Source organism: Aotus nancymaae, unplaced genomic scaffold (assembly GCF_030222135.1).
Source record: "Aotus nancymaae isolate 86718 unplaced genomic scaffold, 86718_ANA_hifiasm-v0.15.2.pri h1tg000011l, whole genome shotgun sequence".
In the NCBI taxonomy this organism is placed as follows: Eukaryota; Metazoa; Chordata; class Mammalia; order Primates; family Aotidae; genus Aotus; species Aotus nancymaae.
The window spans coordinates 15,130,163-15,154,042 of record NW_026988422.1 but is presented as its reverse complement, the minus strand read 5'-3'; the positions used below and the strand labels follow the sequence as shown (position 1 = coordinate 15,154,042).

The following is a 23,880-nucleotide window of genomic DNA, read 5'->3' as shown; positions in this document are numbered from 1 at the left end:
ATATATGTATGTACGTATGTATACTAACATACATACACATTACATTTATTTCTGTGCCTATCCATGTACATATTAAAATCCATGAGTTCAGCAATTCAAAGGTCATGTTATTATTCTCCCTTTCCTTATTTGTAACTTACTTCTGTATCTATCAATCTACATATGTATATATAAATATATATATAATAACTGTGAATTTATAATAATATTGTCAAGGATAATCCAGCACCACAGGTTTCAGTGTAGTCTTTCCATCTTGTTCACTTGTCACTTCTTTCTCTGACACTGAGAAACGTGGCTCTTATTATCTCTATTACAGTTACTTATTAGGGTAATCCTAGTACACTATAAAAATAGTTTTAGAATTGCTAACCCATACCACAGTGGAAATAAATTCACTAAAGCAAAATATTGTACAGTTATTTTTGGTTTTAGCTTTACAGTATTCAGTCAAAATATTGTTTTCCAAAGTTACTTAGGTGAGTTCTTTTCTTCCCTTCTTCAGTGTAATTATGTTATTCATTTGTAATATGGTTAGTTGATCTCTAGATTTTCCCCAGCATATATGGGTATAACATGGTAAAAATACATCTACCAGCCTCCTCAGGCTCTTAGATAGACCTGGCTATAGATAGGACTGTCCTCCAATAAAGGCCAAGGCATAGGCAGGCCTTCTGGGCTCATTATGTTCGTCCCAGCTCACATGCAGCTCTAAAGGAGCCTGAAGCTGCCTTGAGTAATGAAACTTGGAAACTCAGCAGTCTAAGTGTGACCAGAGGATGAAAACAGGAAAATGCCTAGCTGCCTTGCAGGGAGTGGCTAGATAACTGGAAGCTCTTGTCAGCACCCTCAGAATGTTACCCTGGTACAGACCCTGTAGAAACAGCTGTGTGGAGTATTTGCAGGAAGGCTTTAAAAAAATCTGTTTTTAGGAGTTGCTATAGTTTAGATTTCTTTAATTCCTGTAATTGTTTGTGCTTTAATTCTGGATTTTATTTGTACCACCCAAGTATCTCTCAACATCTTACTTGGGCCACATTATTTACTATGAGGCTTTCTGAGAGAAACAGTGCAGGCTCTCTTATCAAAACACAAGTTCAGATGCAGCACTATTGATGCATCTTTTCTACACATTTCATTGCAAGGTCTCTTTGTTTTGTCAAAAACATCTGTTTTTTTGTGTAGAAGCTTTCTATTTCCAGCGTATCCTATTTTCTCTTTGATCTTACAGTGAAATCTCTTGGGGGAGATTCAGCAATCCATGTGTCACTGCTAATTAGCAGAAACAGCAAGGGATTAACTATGAAATTCTTACATTATTTGAAAAATGGCCTTCTTAATTCTCATCCTATTCTGAAATACATTTTGGTTTTCTTAATAAGATTAGAAACTCTGTGATCTTTCTTGCTTAGGAAAATTGAAGAGAAAAATAAAATATGGGTGGCACTAACCTACATCTTAATTCTCTGGGGGAAGGTTTTGGTTTGCCTAGTTGGATTTTTCTGTTAAATAATAAAATAATAATTCAAAGAAATTATCATTAAAGTGATGCTTGTGGCACAGCACCTTCCAAAAGTCCACCTCAAACTAAACCAAGGAAATGCAGAGATACTATGTATGGAAAAGAAGTCTGGATTTTTTTTCTCTGACAGAATGACGAAAACTGTAGTTAAATATCTCATTTATATACCATGATTCCTTTCCAAAGATCTTAGTTTTATTAGGACTGCCTACACACCACTGAGGCAAAACCATTTCTGGGCTGACACATAGCAACCATCCCCTCAGCAATGTTGTCTTATGTTTGGGGAGGGAAATAAAGGAAAAGCCTCTTTAGAAATAAAGCAACAGAAAAAGAGAAATGCCAGCACATGCACGAAGGTTACTGGGATTCATTTAACTCTCCCTTCTAGGTTTATTGCCAAGGGCAATGTGTGGTATACATTTTAGGAGGGGTTTAAAGCATTATTATATTTGACTTTATGTAGCCAACTCTGTAGAAATTTTCCATCTAAAATGTTATCAGTTTTGGTAAAGAAATAGTTGATTTTGTTTTGTTCTTTCTTTCCTCACCCCATAAGTAACCCAGATGTCCCATTCTCACAGAGGGGACAGTGAGGGCCAATTTGCCTAAATATTGTGCTGGTGTTTTGCATTTCAAAGTTCCATGAAGTCTTTTTTATTACGAGGTTCCCATTTTTAAATACATATTTTTTATCTTTCAAAAAGAAAGTACTGATTACGTTTTGATTTTTTGAAAATTGAGAGACTTTCCATAAATGAAGCCCATTACCTAAAATTGTATATAGTAGAATATTTTCCCCTAAACACTAGACATTTCAGGTGAATATTATAACGATCTTGAGAGCCATGTGGGTGAGGAATGAAAGACATCATGTCATTGTCTTACTGTCACGCTATCTTGGAGGTGAATCAAGCATTTATTTGTCTGATAAATTCTGATGTAAGCTGTGTTCTTGGCATAGTTTGTGTGTGTGTGTGTGTGTGTGTGTGTGTGTGTGTGTGTCTGTGGCCAAGGATGAAGGGTGGGCAGGTAACAGGGATTTTGGTAGAGATGGGAAAAAAGGTCTCTAAGGGACATCAAGAAAGAAGGGAAAGAGAAGGTGATGGGGAGCCATAGAGGTCTGCCTTTTCTACAGACCTGAGGTCATAAGAACGGATGTTCAGGGTGTTGGGAAAGGAGCCCTATTATAATGAGTGGTCAGGTGATAGGCTACATTGTGGTCATTCTTCTATAAAGAACCCAGAGAATTTTATTAATTAAGTATTTACTATTTGGTGAGACTAAGGAATTGCTTCTTGAAATTCTGTTTCTAGAGTGAAACAGCATAACTCTCAGATAATTACAGCAATATTATTAATGGAACCTTTTTAGCAGAATTAAGAACTTATAAAATGACCTTATGTAAGTGGTACATATTGACACATTTATGGGTAACATGATAAAATATGTGATTTATTTTTAAATTCTTCAGAAAAAATTGGTGAGGGAGAGATGAAACAAGATTGGCAGAATGTTGTTAATTTTTGAAGTTGGGGAAAGGTTTATTCTTTGGTTCTACTTTTAGAATAGTGATAGGGTTTGGGTTTTTTTTTTTTAAGTTGAAATGAGGAAGGAGAAAAAATTTTAATATAGAAGTAAAATGAGCATTGCATCTTCCAGGATATAACAGAAGTAGTTTTTTTGTCTGTAGCCAGGGGTAGCATTTCACATGGCAGTGGTTGTAAAAGTTTAGGCCTCTAGGCTTTTCCATGGAACCCAGCAGTGAGTTCAGATCTTAGCACTGTGTTCTGGGAATTCAATGTATTTTCTCTAATGCAATTAGTTGTAAGAGTATATATAGTTGGGCGTGGGGTTACCATGATTTCCTCTTTTCTTTGAAGTAAAATTACAAAAATCAGGAATAGGATGTGTCACGGGGTATTGCTTTTCCATTGTAAAATTCAGTACTGCACTTCCCACTGGAGATTTATTTTGCCATGACAAAGATCCTTCTCTCTCTAATCCCCAGGGACTTCATAGCATCTGTGGGGTCTTTTGCCTAGCCACAATAGCCCCCAAATGAAAAGAGAAGTTGGAAATTGCTCCCTTTTGTAGCAATAGAGTTTCTGTTCTTTTGGCATGAGAGCAGCAAGGAGTCACTTAAGAGGCCTGGGTGGGAATGTAGCTTTGTTCCTGACATTTGAGCCCCCAACTCCCCTGGACCATTAGTTGCACCAAAGTTAGTTCCATTCAGCAAAAATAAATTGTAAACTTGTTGACATTTTTGTCCTCTTAACAATTCATTGTTTATTTTTCTATGATGGAGAATTTTGATGCAATTATCACTGAGCTTTCTGACAAAAGAGAAATAGCTGAGGAATTTTGATGAGTTACCCACTTCATTAATCAGAACAAGCATCTCTAGTGACAGGGTTAGAATTACAATGAAGATTAGATAGCAAATTGCTGTTCCACCTAACGTCAATCATTCCTGGTGACAGTAGTGTGATTACACTTCAGGGAAGAGCTTTTCTTGCCAAAAGAATGAGGGCAACTCCAGTGCAGGTAATAAATTTAGCAGAGTGAGCTGTCATTTCTTCTCTTCAGTGGAATCCTTAACAACCAAATGATGTACTGTGGATATTTTGTGGGAAGGGGACACAATTTCATTTTAAAACTTTCTAAATTTCACCAGGTAGTATTTTATTTTAGATATTATTATAGATAGGTACTTAGGAATGGTTCTTCATACAGTGACTTTCTGTATTTTATTTACCAATACCAAGCTTAATTGTTACCACAACTATGATAAAGAAATGATGGAAATTAGCCTGACTGTGTTTGATAATCAGAAATAAAAACATGGTACAAAAATAAATGAACTAGGAAACAAATGGAAGGAAATCAGACTAGTTACCTGGCTTATTAAAACCTAAGTTCTCCTGGCTTAAATAGAACGTATGTATTCCTCTTCCAACCCAGTTGTGGTTTTAAAAAGCAAAAGGATAGAGCGCTATGGTAGTTCCAAAGTATAGAAAACTAACAAGGAGAAGCAGGCCTGGGAAGCAGCAGGAAGTAAGCTGGGGGCGGGGGGAGGAATAGAAAGAATAAATAGTTCAGGTCTGTGGAAGTGTGCCACCCTTCTAAATAAAAACAGAGCTAGCATCTTCCAGAGAAGATGGAACTGAGAGTATATTCCTTTCCCATATATTTTCTTCCAAGCACATTTATGGGACTCCTACTTACCTGGATAATGTTTGCTATGAATCAAGAATAATGAAGCAGCTATTCTTGATTCATACTTTTTTTTTTGATTAAAATTTTAATGGGATTGCTTTTGTTGAGCAGGCAGGGAAAAAAAACAAAGCTAGTCAATTTCAAGAAAGTAGTTGCTATAAGGGTCTGTCACTTTGCTCTTGTTAGCTTCTTTGTGGTGAAACTGAATTATAGGCCTTTAAAACTGATCATTTTGCTCTCAAAGTCTCAACATAAGTATTTTTAAAGAAGCGTATTGACTATAGAATTTATAAACTCAGGGCCAGGCACAGTGGCTCACTCCTGTAATCCCAGCACTTTGGGCTATCACCAGGTCAGGAGATCAAGGCAGGCGGATCACCAGGTCAGGAGATCAAGACCATCCTGGCCAACATGGAGAAACGCCGTCTCTATTAAAAATACAAAAAATTAGCCGGGTGCAGTGGTGGGCACCTGTATTCCCAGCTACTTGGGAGACAGAGGTAGGAGAATAGCTTGAACCAGGGAGTCGGAGTTTGCCGTGAGCCAAGATCACGCCACTGAACTCCAGCCTGGTGACAGAGCAAGACTCTGTCTCGGAAAAAAAAAAAAAAAAAAGAATTTATAAACTCAGAATTTCCCCTCCTACATTCAGATATGTTCCTAACCAATGTTTTTTTTTTTTTTTTTTTACCACAGTAAGTTATGTATGTCATTTTCTTTCACTATAAAAGCAGCCAAAAATGTGCCATTCTTTGTTAGGAGAGATTTTTTTACCTAATAGATTAGAATCATCAGGATGCTGGATTGTTTCCATTTCAGCCTTAGGTGTACCACTAACTTTTTTACTTGCAGTTTTAGCATTAAACCTTTCTCTACTTGAAGTTTTAGCTTGGCGAAGTAAATCATAATAATATCTACAATCTTTACTTTATAATGATGGTTTACAAATTAATAATAATAGCACATGTAAGATGCTTTGAACTTTACAAAGAAAAGGAATGTCAAAATCAAAAGATACTATTAATAGCGTTGTTATTATCAAGATGGATGTTTGTACTATTTCATTATTTGAAATAATCCTGGAGTTAAAATTAGAGATAGCTACACATAGAATATTTTACCAAGTCTTTAAGAGGAATCTCTTAAAGAGATCTGGTAAACAGACACAAGACATTTTCTTTCGACCATGGCACACAAGTTAACATCATTTTTTTTCATGCTGTGTTTTGTGGAACAGGTCAACAAATGATGTAAAAGGCATATTCTTCAACCTGGCAGCTGTAGCTCTTCTCCCTGTTATAACTGAAAGAGTATCCAGTATTCAGCAAATCTCCTTTCCTTCCTCTCTCCCTTCCTCCCTTTCATCCTTCTTTCCAAGAGCTCTAAGGTAAAGGTCTAGAAAATATGTCCTCGTTTAACATATGGAAAGGGCTTTTTAAAGCTTGCCATGGTTTTTCCTAATGAGAAATTATAATGAGGAATATTGTTTAGTTTGTCTAAACAGGAATATAAACAAATACCCTGTTTAGAAAACATTTCTGGCCAAATGGGCTATTTCTAAGAATTCTTGTAGATGCTTTCTTATGTTGTTGGTCTTTTTATTGATATATCCTCTCTCCCTATAACCTCTCAAAAGTAGAAGTCATATCTTAAACAATTTTGTGCAGAGTCCCCAAAGTGAAACACAGTGATGGTTGCTTAGTAAATGTTGAAATGATGAAAGTCAAGTATTTTTATAGGAATGAAGCAATAAATAGCAGTTAATATTTGTCTGATAAATCTGGCAAGTCCTTGAAACTGGTCATCAGGCATCCCCCATACTTCCCACGAAATCACTTTCTATGAGGTTAGTTTTTGTTTTAATGCTCCCCACACTCAGTGCCACTGTCAGATTTACCATTCCCATTTATGGGTCCTGTTGCCTTCTCTCAGGAGGCTCACAGTCTAGGGGAAAATGGTAAACTGGTGATTATGATATAGTGTGATGGGTGTTTTGACTGAAAAAAGCATAGATTGCTATAGGAACACAGTGGATGGGCAGTTACATTTGGGTAGAGGGATTGGTAATGGCTTAGCTTCCTGAGAGAGGTGACTCCTTAAGTAGCCAGGCCGAGAGAGGGAAGAAAATAGAAACAGAGAAATTAGTATTATGTTGGTGCAAAAGTAATTGCAGGTTTTGGCTATGAAAAGCAATGGCAAAAACCGCAATTACTTTTGCACTGACCTAATATCAATTAGGAAAGTATGAATTGGCAAGGTTGGTGTTAAGGCCAAAAGTAGAAAGTAATTTGACCTACAAGGAATGTAAAGTTTGATGAAAAGAGAGAAGGTCTAGGCAAGGACTAGGTCTCAGTGATTTTCTTAGACTAGGATTGTGAGTAAAGTACTACTCTGGGGACATCCTTGGGATCAGTAGACCTTGTCTAATTTGCTGTCAATTGCATATAGTGGAAGATTATAGGCAGCCTGAACCACTAGTGTATCTAGACTCGCCAAAGCCCTAAAGTGGTCCATGGTAGCCCAGCTGGTTTTGTTGTTTTTAGCTGTCTAATTCTCAGGGACCAGAGACTCCATCCCATCTTCCTGGAATCTCCCAGTTCACTTGTGTAGGACACTAGTGGTATATGAAATGGTAATGAATTAAATGGTTGGTATTTTGAGCTCCAAGACAGCCTGGCAGGGAGGGTCCTGTTGGAAGCAGGTTTTCAAGCTTCTCAGGCCCCTTGGTTCGGTTCGTGTCTTAGATGTGACTTTTTCCAGATATCCCCATGGGACTGGTGTCTTACAATGAGAATGAAGTATTTTAGTTTAAGTTGTGAGGCTGAGAATGCCTCAATTGCATGACTTGAATATTCCTTGTCTCTATTAGCATAAAGGAATTGTGCTTTGTCTTTTCCATTCCATTAAGACAACAGTTCCTAGATTTGTTTTAAATAAGTGTGAGGGGAAAATCTGAGGAGAGGGCTGTCAGTGACACAGTGCTGATGGGTGGTGATTTTCCTAATGTTTCCACTGCAGTGTCAAAAACGGTATTTCTCTGCCTGGCACAAGCTGATTCTTGATGATAGGATTAAGCTGGGGAAAGCTGGGATCCTGTCTGACTGGAAGATTAATCTGAAGGTCCTGCGGGCCTGGAGAGACTACACAAGATCCCAGAAGTTGGAGCGGGAGACTCAAGCCTTGGAAAATGATCTTAGGGAAGAAAACAGGTATCATTATTTGTATTGTAAAAATCCTTCTACTATGTTTACTAGGATCTTTTCCTCCTGAAGAATCCAGAAATAAACTTTACAGATGCTGACTAGAATAATCTTATCCACTTATAAAATATAGTAATCACAGTTTTTCTATGTTATATCTCAAACTAGAACATTTTAACTTAAAATTATAAGTAAACAAAATGATTTAAATATACTAGCCGGGAGCAGTGGCGTGTGCCTGTAATCCCAGCTACTCAGAAGGCTAAGGCAGGAGGATTACTTGAGCCTAGGAGTTTGAGACCAGCCTGGGGAATGTAGTGAGACCCTGTCTCCAAAAATATAAAATAAAATATACATTGTACATTATTTTCTTTCTTTAAGGGAAGCAAATATTAGGATTTTCCCTTGTTTTTTGGTGTAGTAGCATTGCACCCTGGACCATATTACAATTCAAAAGAGGGTGGTTGGCTTATATGCCAATAATTCTCATTCATAGAAATCACTGTCTGCACATAAAATGTTAATTAAGGACACAGAGAACATCCATCTGGGAGGGCCAACCTGCCAAGAGTGATTCCTCCCACTCCGCCATCTTTTGTTCCACACCTTATTTAGAGGTTTTTTGACACCTTTATATCAGCTCCTTCTTATACTGTGAATGATACAAAATTCTGTCTTCAAATGAGGCTTTCTTTATTCCATCATCTTAAAATCAAATAGTTTTCTTATTATTTACACGTTCAAGTTTGCATTCTTGAATCAAAATCTCAGATGTAAAAGGAACCATTTGTTTTTGTTTTTATTTCTTCTAAAAAAAAATGACATATGTGCAGAACGTGCAGGTTGTTACATAGGTATTTGTGTGCCATGGTGGTTTGCTGCACCTATTGACCCATCCTCTAAGTTCCCTCCCCTCACCCTCCACCTCCCAACAGGCCCTGGTGTGTGTTGCTCCCCTCTCCGTGTCCATGTGAAGGAACGATTTATTTACTTGGGTGTTTGGGAGAAATTCATGTTTTTACGTGTAATCACTTCTCTACTGGCAATTCCGTCATTCATTCAGTATGAAAAATTACATGAATGATAAATGGGAGTATTGTTATGTAGAAGGACATGGTTCCCTTTAAAGTGGTGCAATCCTGTGATAGCATCAGGTCCTGGAGACTGGTGCATGGCCCATTGTCCTCAAAGAACTCACAGTTGTTTGGGCAAAACAAGATCTAGAGACTGTACAGGTATTGAGGAGTATTGTAAACTGAATAATACATCTCCATCTGCTGCTGAGAATGTGGCAAGACTGTGTAGCTGTGGCTAAGGAGGTTCCTGAAGAGTGCCAGCAAAGGCTTTATCAAGAAGATGGGTCTTGATCTGAGCTCTTCATGGTAAATAGGATGTTCCTAGGTAGAGATGGGGACACTGGGAGGATGGCATGAAGTATAGCCATCTGGATTGGCTGGAGATTATCAAACACGTGGTTGTCAGGTTCATCAACTTCTGAACAGCCTTGAATGACAGGACATGGAGTTAAGGTAGTCTTTGGTAAATGAAGGTGAATCCTTGAAGGTTTTTTAAGCAAGGGGGTGACCTAGTCAATTTCCTTTTCCTGTGATATGCTGGGAGAAATCTTTGGTGGAAAAAAAAAGAGGCCAACACAGAAAACTCTCCCTTAGTTTGTTTCCAAAATCTGAGGACATAGCGATTGATACAAGGAATTAGGATGATAGCTTACTCAGAAAGGAATAGCTGGCAGAATTTACTGGATAAAGAAGGAAAACTGGGGTTGTAAAGTGGATGCAATGTGAGGCATAAAATGAGTGGAGACTTAGATGTTGAAGTTAAAAGTGGCCTATGCGATTTATATGCTAGAAGGAACTTGTATAAGAAAAATCTGGAAAATTTAAGATTCCATTCCAATTAAACTGTTTAAATATAAAAGCACTAAATAAGGATTTCATAATAGCATAATGTGCCAATTTTTTTAAAAAAGATCTTCTCAGAACTTTTTGTCTTGTATCTGTGAATTATTTTCAGGTGACTATTTTTAAATGTTTAGAATGGATACTAAACATTTCTTAACTGCCAGAGTTAGAAAATATTTAACTTATAATAATTTTTTACTATAAAGCTTTAGAGCAAAAAAAAATCCCAGAGCAAGAAGGCATCTCAAGGATCATCTGATCCAGCCCCTCATTTTACAGATGATAAAAGTAAGGCCCAGAGACAGTAAGTGACTTAATGTCACAAAGCAAAGAGCAGCCTCAGTGGACACCAAATCCATACTTGTTGAACAATAAGCAAGTCAGGGAACAAATGAAGAACTCAGTTGCTTCCTCTCCTGCAAGTTAACTTGATAGAGTTTTTAAGCATTCTTTCTAAATAGACAGCTCAGGGATAGGAGAGAGCATTTATTATCATGGTTACTCACTGTAGAAACTTAGCTCCGACCAGATTGACAAAACACAGGTGATTGTATGGTTCACTCACCTGGACATTAGAATTACTCGTGTTCATTATTTAAATGTCAGTGGTGTCCTCATCCTCTAGTTCCCCACACCGACATTTGTGCTTGCCACCTGGATTTCCGCTCACTGGCCTGTCCACCATGCAGGGCCCCGACTTGTGGGCTTTTTACTTTCCCTCTCTTTTCTTTCTGTTCTTCTCACTTTCTCTCTGAAGCAACCACAAATCACTCTGTTTTTAGTATTCATAATTTACCAACCGTCTTTCCTTATTGAACCTGTGCCTGGTCTCACTAGCAATCCAAGGATTCATCAACTTGTTTCTTCTAAAAATACGTCTTGCTTTTCCTAATAGGAGTTGTGATCACTCTTATTTTTGTTCATCTTTATTATTTTAAAAGAAATCATGGTGGCTGGGCGAGGTGGCTCACGCCTGCAATCCCAGCACTTTGGGAGGCCAAGGCAGGCAGATCACTAGGTAAGGAGTTAAGATGGCCAACATAGTGAAACCCCGTCTCTACTAAAAATAAAAAATTTTAAAAAAAGAAAGAAGTCATGAAGTTATGGTAATAATATTATAAAATTTCCTTACAATATTGTGATGCAGCTTCAACATTAACAAATATTCCCAAACTCTGAGAATTTACTTAGTAATGCAACAAAATTCTAGTACACACACTAAATTAGAACCTTTGACATGGTGGTATCGAACTTTGAACTGTGTATTCAATTTCCTTAGCATGTTCACTTGGGAAAGTTGGTTCCAGATCTTCGATTCCTCCTCTCTCCCTTTCTCTCTGCATTTACAGCTAGCCCCAGACAAAATTGGGAAAAAACAGGGTTTGTTTTCAACATCTGCACCAAAATCTCACAAATCACTACTGAAGAATTTACTCATGTAAGCAAATACCACCTGTGCCCCAATGACTTATGGAAAAGTTAAAATAACAATTAAAAAAATCTGCCAGCCCTTCCTGAGCCCCGCTTCCCAGATTTCTCAATTCTTTCCTGGGTCCCATCTCTGCCCATCTCTGCATTAACCTCTACAGTCTTTAATCCTGCCTTCTCTTGCACCAGTGCCCTGGGCCTTTCCTGAAACATGCTTTTATATCTTCCCTTTGTCCCTCAAGCCCATTCTTTCTTTGTTACTGTAATTCTTACTTGATATGTTATCCCTCCTGGGAATTTTTTTTTTTTTAATTTTATTTTAACAGGCACTGTCTGGAAAAAATGCCCAAAATGGGAGTGATAGAGATTTGAGGGTACTGTGGCAGGCCAGTGAAAATAACTGGCCCTTTGGCATTCTTCAGACCATCTCATTCATTTGTTCATTCATTCATTCTGTTTGACTAAAATAAATTCATTCAGTCAACCAGCTTTGCTGATGCTTAATGAATACTAGATCCTCTTCTAAGTCCTGGAGATAGGATGTGGAAGCAAAAGTATTAAACATTGTTGCCTTCTAGGAGTTTTGTATCTAAATGGCCTATGCGATTTATATGGGGAAGTTAAAAATTGTACCCAAATATTTAAAACAATTGCAACAGAAGACACCATAAGATAAATACTTAGGAGTGACATACACTTGACATCCTTCATTATAATCCCCTGAGGAGTTTTCTAAAAATAGAAATTCATGGGCCCCACCAACTTCTGAGAGAGGCAGAATGCAGCTAAGTAGTAAAGGGCATTTTTAGTTTGTAGAAGTAGTAGTAAATTAGTACATAGGCAGGCTTGCGTAGGAATAGGTCAGGGTAAACCCACCAGGCTGACATCGAGGTGGGGAGAAGTGAAGCTGAATTGAAAACAGGCTGTCAGATATTCTCATTTTCAGTACTCCTGATATCAGTGTTCTTTTGGGCAGTCATTTATGGAGTGCACCCGTTTATCATGTTCAGTTGTCCTTCCTCTGTTCACGTGGGTACGAAGGTGAGCAGCCAGAAGCCGCATGGTATCTGCACCTAGTAAAGCTCCTGACGTCTCTATCACACAGGCAGAGGACAAGGCTTTCATGGCCTGGCTCATTTTAAAACTTTTTGAAACAGAGTTTTTATCTTTCATTTTGTCCCTGGGGGTACCTTGCGCATTATTGAATGCATGAGCTTATTCATTCTTATTCCTGCTGAACCTTCTCATCCCAAATGTAGCTGTTCATGTCACTGCTTTTTTATGTTCTGCATCACATTATAGCACTCAATCAGATCACCAGCTTGTGGTTATGTATCATTTCTCATTTGCTTTTAAAACATTCGAGACACTTTTTAGATATCTAGTAGTCTTGTCCTAAGATGGTGGGTATTACCTTACATGTAAATTTTGTTCTATATTTTCAGGATTTTTTTTTTAATTGAATTAGGTTCTCAGTAAGAAACTCTTTTAGGATAGACAGCATAATAGGGTTTACTGACACTGTTTTAGAGGATGAATCTGCGGCTTAGAAACTCAGCCGCTGGCCCATTGTCCCATATCTAGTTAGCGTTCTTCTGACTTGTAAGTTCTACAGCATGCACCACTCAGTATCACTTGAGTGTTCATTCTGGGCAGCAAGATTCATACTTAAATTCCTATTCAAACCTTTTGTATTTTATATTCTTAGATGAGCAGAGACTACCTTTCTCTGCAGGTAGTTATATATAATTGTGATGATCAGTTTATATACTCTTGCTAGAAATTCCCTGATTTCAGATTGCAAGGAAATTGGGACAGGCTATTTTTCATAAGGGAACTCTGCCCTTCCATTTGTGATTATCTGGCACCTGTGTCTGAAACCATTTCTTTAGGTGAGCATACCAAAGTAAGTTGCACCTGACTAAGGTTTAAGAAATTTAAGTGATTTTTCACTTTTAGAAATATTTGTTTTTAGTGTCATCTTTTAAAAAGTATAGAAATTGGCTTATATGCAACATTGTCACTCTGCCCAAGTGACCTGCAGGAGAACAGGAGCGGAACTAGCCTTGTCTCTCTAGCTTCTGCCCTTCTGCCTCAAACCACAAATGCAGATACCGTAACTACATTTTCCTTTTTCCTTTTTTTTTTTTTTGAGACAGGGTCTCATTCTGTTGCCCAGGCTAGAGTGCAGTGGCACTGTCTTGGCTCACTGCAACCTCCACCTCCCAGGCTCAGGTGATCCTACCACTTGGAGCCTCCCAAATAGCTGGAACTACAGGCACTTGCCAGCTAATTTTTGTATTTTTTTGTAGAGATGAGGTTTCACTATATTGCCCAAGCCGGTCTCAAACTCCTGGGCTCAAGTGATCCGCTCACCTCGGCCTCCCAAAGTCCTGCAGTTACAGGTATCAGCCATGGCCTAGCCAACTACATTTTCATGTCCCCCACACAACCATTATAGAATGGGTGTTAAGCCTTATATTGAATATGAGTTTTTTACTCATTTTCTTCATTTTTTAGTCTTGTTATATTTACGGAAGTATTTTTCTCTTTGCCTTTTCATAGTGTCCAAATAATCTCCTTGACAGTCAAAACCCCAGTACTGCTTTTGGCTGTTTATACTGTAAAAACAGGAAATTAATACATCAGGTAAATTTCACACTCCTCCTTCCTGAGCAGATTGATGGAAATTGAATTTCACATTTATCAGACATAGCAATGTACATCTTCTATCCTGTAGAAATTTATGATTTTTACTCACTTGAATAAAGTGTTACAGGGTTTTTTTGTTCAATATACACTAATTTTTAGAGCTTTGTTCTTACCTTTGTTGCTATCTGATTTATTATTGTTATTTCTTCTAAAATTGTTATTTCAAGATTATTCACTCATATATTTATATTCATAAAAGTAAAACATATATGTTTATTACCACCTATATTATACTCTTATTACAAAAACCATCAGTAAGTGAATCTTCAAGTATTTATTGAGTACCTATCAGTGCATTAGAAGGAAACAATTAAGTATAATGAAATATGCTGTTAGCAGAGTTGCTTATTTTAAAAAATATATAGAATGGATTAGAATAGAAATATCAGAGTATATCTCTGTGGTAAGGGTAAATATTATTTGGTGAAACTTTTACACAAACATAAACTTGTATATCGAGTAACAATATGACTTTTTTTCTTACTGTAGGTTGTAGTCAAAAAAGGTTTAAAAGTTGTATAAACACTTAAGAACTGTAGAAATGGTCTCCTGACTCCCTGAGTTAAGAACTTTATGATTTGCTTGATATGACCCCAAAGAGTCCATAAGGAGAGTTAAGCATTATATGTGTTTAACAGAAATGGATATGCAAACAGTATGATGGAGAACTTACATGAGTCACCGTTCCAAGATAAAATCCAGTGTGTGTCTAAACAGTATTAGATTTTGAACCTCAAAGCTGATCCCTGATACTACATAATAAGTTCCAAGCTCACAGCTCAGTTCTTCAGGATAATACCCATTCATTTAGAGATAGATTTCAGAGACCTCTATGCTTGAATTCTCAACTGACTGCCACCAAAGTGTCTCCTAATGGAGATTCCTACTGGGAGGAAAATGTGGCTGGGAGTAACACCACATACCAACTCCCCTCAGTCATGTCCCCTAACATTTATAAAGTTTCCACGAATCAAAGGGAGCTCTTCTTTAGGAAGGTCTAGAAAATAAATGAGTTCCATGAGACCAGGTGCCTTGCCTTTGCTCTTCACACATCTAGTGCTTAGCAAGTATCTTCTTGGGGCAGGCATGCATTCAGTTCAAGAGTTTGGTCAATGAGTCCTTCTCTTTAGCAGTCCTTTCTCTGACCAGTTCTTCTTTCACAAGATCAACCCTCAGAGTTTTACTTTGATCTTTGTAAGTCTTATACTTAAATTATTGACAATTTAACTTGTTAAGTATTATAATTTTGTTCCTTTCTCTTTCTCCCAAACCTGTCTTTAAAATTTTCATGCATAGCTGAACCTCTCTCTCCCTCATGCATTCATCTTTTTAACGTCATTACTTATGTACCTCTTCTTTTTGCTCTTTCCCCTCCAAAAGCTTTCAGAAACTATGGTAATCAAAAAAACTTCATATGCCTTTGTGACATGAGAGAACAGAACAGTTCCTCTCTTCTTGAAGGTAATCTGTTGAGGTGCTGACACCTTCTATGAGGAGATCCTTTGCACTGGGGAATTTATAAAGCAATTTCATTTAGCTTAATATAAAATGTTAAGCAAGAGCTAAGATGGAGCATTTCTGGAACTCCTTTGGACTTATGTTTCATTTATATTATCAATTAACAAACTGTAAATGGCTTCTTTATTTTAATGGAAGTGCTTTGTTGCTTAGAAAACAACAACTGGCCACTGAGTATAACCGGAAACGAGTTCTCCGACACTGCTTTGCAGAATGGCAGCATTGGCATGGTGCCGAACTCCTGAAGAGAGAGCTGGCTCTCACAAAAGAGGAAACTAGGAAGAAGATGGATGCACTGCTGAAGGCAGCATCACTGGGGAAACTCAGCGCCAACGGGTCATCAGGCATCAGTTCACCCAAGGAGGCAACAGCCATGGTGGGTCCATCAGTAAGAAATGGACAGATACATTGTTTTTCCTTTGTTTGGTCTTCCTGCTTAGTAAACACTTGCATTCGAGGTTTGAGCTCTTATAGCTGGTATGTCAGTCATTGTCACGTTGCCTTGTCAAGGCTATCAAAAGATTACAGCTGCCTCAATACACAAAGGTTACCTTTCAGGCCGTGTTTATTTTCTTGAACTGAATCTTCTTTTTATAATCATATATAAACTTTGGCATCATTGGAAGTTAGTAGGGATGTAACATTGAGAGGGCATTTAAAACAACTAAGTGAAATATTCCTTTAGGAACAGACAGGTAAAGCACTGTCTATAACTCTTGAATTCCTCTTTTTGATTATCAGATATTTCCTTTCTAACTGAGTTTGTGACTTATAAGAGGGGAAATGAAAAATTTTTCTTTTTCTAATAAGAAAAGTCATATATACTAATTGTAGAAATTTGGTAGAAAATTACAGAGAAAAAATATCCTATAATTCTATCATCTGTAAATAATCTCTAATAACATGTTAAAGTATAGCCATCTAGTCTTTTCTCTAAGCATATGCAAACATCTTTTCATATTTTATTTAGCTTTTAAATTTTCTTTTGCAGGCCATTGAGGAACTCTAGTCTGCCAAAATTCAGGAAAAGGAAAGCCATGTTTTTTTTTTCTTCTTAATACTAATGTAATTACTCTGTTTTTCTTTTAAAAAAAAAACTGCATTTTCACAATATAGCATGAGCATTTTCTGTCATTACATCCACTTGTGCAATAGTTGTTCTCAACTTAGAGTATACCTCAGAATCATATATACTAAAACAGAATTTCTGGTGTGGGGCACCTGTTTCTTTTCAAGTTCCACAAATGGAACTCATACATAACCCCTGTCTAAGGACTAGTTTTCTGTTCCACCATTTTGTAATGGCTACATTACATTCTTGTGTAATGAACCGTAAGCTGGAATCTGTTTAGCTCCTATATTACTGGAATTTAAGTTGTTTCCAGTTTGCTACCATTGTGAACAATGCTTCAGTGAACATCCTAGTAGCTAAATCTGCACATATCCATAATGCTTTACTTAGAATAATACCTAAAAATGGAATGCATGTTCTATTTTCATCTTATTATTGCTTCAACATTTGTATTTCTTTGATTACTAGTGAAGTTAAACATTTTTATACTGAATATATACTTGTGCACAATATAGCAATGTTTTAACTAATGACTGACTACATACACAGTGGTGGTCCCATAAGATTATAATAGAGCCGAAAAGTTCCTCTTGCCTAGTGACTTCTTGATGCTCTTGACCGTGTAGTCGTAGACTAATATGTGTGTTTGTATCTTAGTTTTTAACAAAAATGTTTTAAAATTTTTTAAAAAACAACCACTTTAAAAACAGGAAAAGGCTTATGGAATAAGTATATAAAGAAAGAAAATATTTTTGTACAGCTGTGCAATGTTTGTGTTTTAAGCTATTACATTATAAAAAAGTCAAAGAGTGAAATAATTTAAAAGTTTATAAACTAGTTACAGTGATCTAGGGTTAATTCATTACTGAAGAAAAAAATTCTTAACAAATTTAGTGTAGCCTAAGTATACAATGTCTATGAGGTCTGCACGAGTATATAATAACATCCTAGGCCTTCACATTCATTCATCCAAAGCAACTTCCAGTCCTGTAAGCACCATTCATGGTAAGTGCCCTCATACAGTTGTACCATTTTTTATATTTTATACTGTTTTTACTGTACCTTTTCTATTTAGATATGCAGATGCTTCCCATGTGTTACAGTTGCCTACAGTATTCAGTACAGCAACATGCTGTCCAGGTTTATAGACTGGGACAATAGGCTACACCATAGATAGCCTAGATGTTTAGTAGATTATACCATCCTGGTTTGTGTCAGTACACTCTACAATGTTCACACAACAAAATCACCTAACAATGTATTTCTCAGAACAAATCCCCATTATTCAACAACGCATGACTCTGTGTGTGTGTGTGTGTGTGTGTGTGTGTGTGTGTGTAGAAGATATATAGTGACTTGTCTCTTCATGCCTTTTGTCCATTTTTCTATTTGATATCTTTTTCTTATTTATAACAGTTCTTTATATTTTTAAGACTATTGATGCTTTTATTATTATATATTGCAAACACTTTTTCCATGTTGTCATTTGTCTCTTTGGTTTAGTTACGGTGTTTTGTACTATACACAGTTGTTAAGTTTTTATTAAGTCAGTCCTGTCAGCTGTCTTCTTTTATCACTGCACTTCTCATGTTTAGAAAACCTTTTGGAGAAGATCCTCTACCACCTCACCTCCACCCTCCACATAATACTGTTAAGTACTTAACTCAGACATGTGAATTTAAATTGTGCACTGGAGGGTCCCCAGCCTTGCTTTTTACCCTGATTACTGCTAGCAAGTAGGTTGGTTTTAATTTAAGTCTATTCTCTCAGAAAGGGGGGATCATGAGGATGCTTATTGGGACTTATGTATAACATTTTGGTCCCTTCCCCTAGGCAATTTATCTACCTTTATGTCAGATAATTTTGTTTCCATTGAGACCTAAGAGAGACTTCTATCTTAAGAAACAGCATATGAAACCTTTTACCTTACAAAGTGCCACTGTTCTTAAATGAAAGGAAAAACAAAAGGTCAGCAGAAAATATTTTTTACCTGTGCAAAACAGAAAAATTACTGTATATATATATTTAGACTCAATAAAAAAAGCCTCCAAATCTCTGAAATCAAGAATAAAAGCCTTTATCAAGAAAGGAAAATATTGTTAAAAAGGAACAGATGAAAATAGAGGGCTACAATAGACCCTGTAGAGACGAGGTAAACTAATCTTTTTCCAGAGTGTGGAACAAAACATGAACAAACGAAAATATAAAATCTTTAGCATCTAACTTGCTTATTAATTATACAATCATAGGAACTTAAGTACCAAGAATACAAATGAAAACATAAAATCTTTAGTTAAATGCTCATTAATTATACAATCATAGGAACTCATGTACCAAGAACACACAAACTGTACCTTGAATTTTTCCAAAATTATCAGTTAGCTAATAGGTAATTTTTTCTAAATAAGTCACACCATTCACTCCTGCTCTCTTGAGTACAATCTGTACCACTAAGCTTTTCCTTCATGTTCTTATTTTCATGTTAAAATGTTACCATGATCCAAAAGAAACCCTGTCGCTTTACTCAGGGCTTTGACACAGTCTTGCTGGGTTAATAAGGTGTCATTACCACAAAGTTTAAAAGAGCCTAAAACATATCCCCTGCTTGATGCTAAATTACTTAAGCAGGTGTTCTCATGAAAAAGTGTTCATTGACATTTCTGAAATAAAAGATTACTTTTAAAAGTGTTTAACATGTCAGAGTTTCCATATATCACATCTTTCATTTCAGTTGAGTCTATGGAAAGCATTTCTCTTCTTTTTTTCTTTACTTTTTTTTTTTTTTTTTTTTTTTACTATATCTCCCAAAACCTACACCCTTTTCTGTCTCCTCTGAAAATTCAAGTGTGGTTACAGAGTTGCCAAGGCTACTAACGTTATAACCAGGGGCTCCTTGTCCTCTTACCTGTATATTTTTCTTATTGTTCCACATTATGACACTTGACAAAACCAAATTTTTCTCAGTGTGCTTGTTCAGGATAGGCAACCCCTATTGACAGTGTTGCTATTTAATAAACATAGTTTGTGTGTTTGGGGTGTTCTTTTTTTAATATATATACTTTAAGTTCTGAGATACATGTGCAGAACATGCAGGTTTGTTACATAGGTACACACATACTGTGGTGGTTTGCTCCACCTATCAATCCGTCATCTACATTAGGTATTTCTCCTACTGCTATCCCTCCCCTGGGCCCCCACCCCCTGACAGGCCCCAGTGTGTGATGTTCCCCTCCCTATGTCATGTGTTCTCATTGTTCAACACTCACTTATGAGTGAGAGCATGCAGTGTTTGGTTTTCTGTTCCTGTGTTAGTTTGCTGAGAATGATGGTTTCCAGCTTCATCCATGTCCCTACAAAGGACATGAACTCATCCTTTTTTATGGCTGCATAGTATTCCATGGCATATATGTGCCACATTTTCTTTGTCCAGTCTTATCCTTGGTGGGCATTCGGGTTGGTTCCAAGTCTTTGCTATTGTGAACAGTGCTGCAGTAAACATACGTGTGCATGTGTCTTTATAGTAGAATTATATTCATGGTGAGCAGCAATGCATATTTTAAGAGGGGTGGCCTCAGGTAGCCAGGCCAGGAGCACAGACCACCTTTAACCTGCAATGCATGGCAGTTGTACCATTAAACAAAATAATACTGACTACATGAATGTTGGACTTCAGCAGCACAGTCCTTTAACTAGTTGAGCTTTAACATGTTCCTCTCTGTCAGGTGACTGCTGTGCCCCCTTTGTGGGAAGAGTCTCCCTTGGAAAGCAGTGGTTGTATGATCAGTCCTCCCCTAGGAAGAACAACAGGCAACTTGCAGGGTCCCCTTCAGAATGTCCCTCTGAGTGCACCTGGCAATAAGCAGCACAAGACCCTGGGTGCTGAACCCTTTCGACAGCCTGGCAGCAACGAGAGGCTTGGAACCACCAGCCAGAAAGCAGAACGGGTTTGCTTAGGTCATGTCCACAGCCGCCATGTCTTCCAGCAACAGCTGATTGAGAGGCAAAAGAAGAAACTTCAGGAACAGCGGAAAACAATTCTCGAGCTGAAGAAAAAACAGCAGCTGGCAGAGGCTCAGTGGGCAGCAGAGCACACCTCAGCAGTCACAGATGCACAGAGCCGCCTGCTGTCAAAGCCCAGAGGAGAAAAGGAACCAACAACCTGCAAGATGCTTGTGAAGTATGTCTGTTTTATCAGAATACTCTGGACTCACTTTGAGGGGTTTTTCACTTTGGGATCCTGAACTTCTTTGCCCTATTTCTGAACTCCATGATCTTTCCTTCCTTGATTTTGCACTTTCAAAGCAAAGAAGCCTGTATTGTGACTAGCACATGACAGGTATGGATAGTTAAGGATGCCTATAAGGATCCAGTTATACAGTTAGCATTTGGGTCATGGCTGCCTCTGAGGATCTCTGTTACTATGCCAGTTAAAGAGAAAAATGCTTCCTTGCTCTACTATTTCTGGGTTTCTAGCTATGTTTATTGCTGAGAAGCCAAGTCAGACAACATCAGGGTCACATGGAGCAGCCCCTGGGCTGACTTATTTCCTCACTTAAATTTATAGTTGTTAGGTATAAAACAAAACATCTTTTAGCCTTGCATAAGAGCCCAAATTTCTGAAAAGCCATTTAAGATGGTTTCAGATGTGCTTGAGACATACTTATTGCATATGGTAAATGGGAGCATAAGATGTGGTGACACCTACTGAATTGAAGCATTAGGATGGGAGTCAGAGTACCTGACTCACTGTATAGACTCACTCACTCAACCTTTCCATACTTCATTACACAAATTTGTGGAGTGGATACAATATGTAGTTATCTCAGAGGGTAGGGATTGATTAAGGTCTGTAAAAGGCTTTGAGCATCTCAGGTCAAAGGGCTTTGAAGGAAACTGGTTAGTAGTCTAAATTCTTTTCTTTTCTTTTTCCCCTAGTTCACCTGTTGATTCCCCTGAGGCTGAAGGCAGTAGAAGTGACTCCTGGAATTCTCTTTCCGGACCCAAAAAGAAACCAAAGCAATTGATGACACCACATCCCATACTGAAAGGCAGGGCTGTCTTGGTGGTGGCCTTGCTGGTTGTTACCTGCTCTCCTAGAGCAGAATGTGTATGCTGGGACTGAATTCTAGCAACTCTTAGGTTTTAAGACTTGGCAGAACCTGTCCCCAGAATCTCAGAATGGTAGACATGTGAGGAGTGGAGTATGCCAGAGAGCCCCACTACTTTTTTCCTGCCCCTTTTGCCGACATTTTTGGTATTCCCAACCAACAACAACAAAAAAACATAGCTGAAAGGTGTATCATTTTTCTGTAATTTGAGATTTGGATTGTGGGGAAAAAAAAGGATAATTATACAAATGAGAAAACTCTGAGTAGCTGCCAAGGACAAACACTGATAAAGTTCACCTGTCGTCGTACTTTGTTAGTGTTAAAATACTGATCAGTTTATAGTAATCCAAGATAAGTTATTACATCATTTTATAATGTTATACCTTGTTGATAGGATTTTAGTAATGAAACCTACAAACCAGATATGATGCACACAGAAACACTTACTAATTATTTGGTACAGGCAGTGTCTTCCTATGTTGCCCAGTCTGGTCTCGAACTCTTAGCCTCAAGCAGTCCTCCCACCTCAACCTCGCTAAGTGATGAGATAATAGGCATGAACCACTGCACCTGGCCAGAAACCCTTATTTAAACTAAACTGTATGAATAGAAGCATTGTTCAGAACCCCCCTAGTGAATCTGCTCATTGTTTTTTCTATATACTTAGTTCCTCACTGTACATATATTTGCATGTAGTGGTTGGCACTTTGACAATTATATTGTGGTTTGTAAATTTGATTTTTTACCTGTGGCAAGATTGCTGGTTTAATAAGAAGTAATTACAAATGGAAGACACTGTGCCTACAGTCAATTCCTATTAATGAAGAAATTGGCAGTCTTTGCATTAACTATCTGCCTGGACAGCTGCTGTTTTTGCCTATCATTAAGCCTAGTCAGGAAATGCCCAGTTAAGTGTGATTATTTATTTTTAATTATTGTTCGATCAAGGAGTTAGCTATTTTAGAAGCCCAGTCTACTTTCAAGTAGTCTTTTAATGATTATATCTAGAAAAAATGGGCAAAGGGCGTATTACCAGAAACTCTGCTTCTTAGGGGTCTCTTACTTTAATCCCCTAGTCTATTTCTGCCTTCTTAGAGACAATTTCACTCTCGCCATCTGTGGCACTACCATTCTTTTCAGCACAGCAGACACTTAATATCTGTAAGAAATAGCCTGGTGAGTTTTTTGTTTATTAATTCTTAAAACTTGGACTTCAATTCTCTTCTCTGTAATATGGCACAAGGAACTGAAAGTAACTATTGGCTGGTTTAGGTGAGCAGAACTTGATACTCCTCCCATCCATGCCCCTCTTCCTAATAAAGCTCCAACTGATTACAGAGTCATATTATCAGACCATCTTGCCCATTTGTTTCTTTTGGATCGATATTTAATAGACTGTCAAGAACAGGAGTCTGACACTCAAATTCTTTCAGATGCCAGTTCTCCAAATGCCTGGTACAATTCCATTTCCTGCCCATCTGTATATCCAGGCCTTAAAAGTAGATTGAAATATATTCATCGTGACCCCAAACTTTGTTTGTTGTTGTTCTTATATATACAGACATATGTACAGTGACTTAAGAAAAATTAGCTGATTCAATAGGATTTAGGAATGATTCTACCCTCAAAGTATTGGTTAGATGTAATTAAAGTTTTCTGCATTCATCAAAGGTATAATCAAATTAGAATTCTGGTTTCTGGGTTTCATATACTAAAAGTGTATCATCAAGGCACATTATAAACCAGTAAACAATTATTTTAATAAAAATGTAAACAAAACAATTAATTTATAAATTGTTCATCATTGCTGAGGATGGGATAGTAGGTCTTTCACCGTGGAGTGTATATAAGTTCTATTTATCTCAATATATTTTCTGACATTGTGAACATTCAACTTATAAGAAAACCCTAATAATAACACTAAATTTTACTATGAAATGGAGACGTTTCTCTTGCAGCGTTCCTCATATTTTTTCAATATAAAAAATATTAGAACTCTGTTACTATTTTCTAGCTATGGAAGAGAGAGCAACTCAACGAGCTGAACGTAGGCGGATCTTGGCAGAGAAGAAGAAAAAACAAGAAGAAGAAAAATTGGTAATAAATTCAGAATGCAAACTGAGTCAAAACAAAAAAAAGGATTTGTCTTTCTTAAAAAATGAAACCTTGCCTGTCCAGAACT

The 23,880-nt window shown here is 37.3% G+C and overlaps 1 protein-coding gene across 2 annotated transcripts in view; it reads left to right on the top strand.

Moving 5' to 3' along the window:
* Positions 1 to 23,880, top strand: part of CCDC191 (coiled-coil domain containing 191) — an 89,157-nt gene that overhangs the window by 28,114 nt on the left and 37,163 nt on the right. For both annotated transcript variants that reach the window (XM_012463988.2, XM_012463987.3), the window contains exons 8-12: positions 7,760 to 7,950; positions 15,672 to 15,894; positions 20,313 to 20,767; positions 21,526 to 21,638; positions 23,713 to 23,795. In XM_012463988.2, the coding sequence (XP_012319411.2) occupies positions 7,760 to 7,950; positions 15,672 to 15,894; positions 20,313 to 20,767; positions 21,526 to 21,638; positions 23,713 to 23,795 (1,065 nt within the window). The remainder of the gene's footprint in view (positions 1 to 7,759; positions 7,951 to 15,671; positions 15,895 to 20,312; positions 20,768 to 21,525; positions 21,639 to 23,712; positions 23,796 to 23,880) is intronic.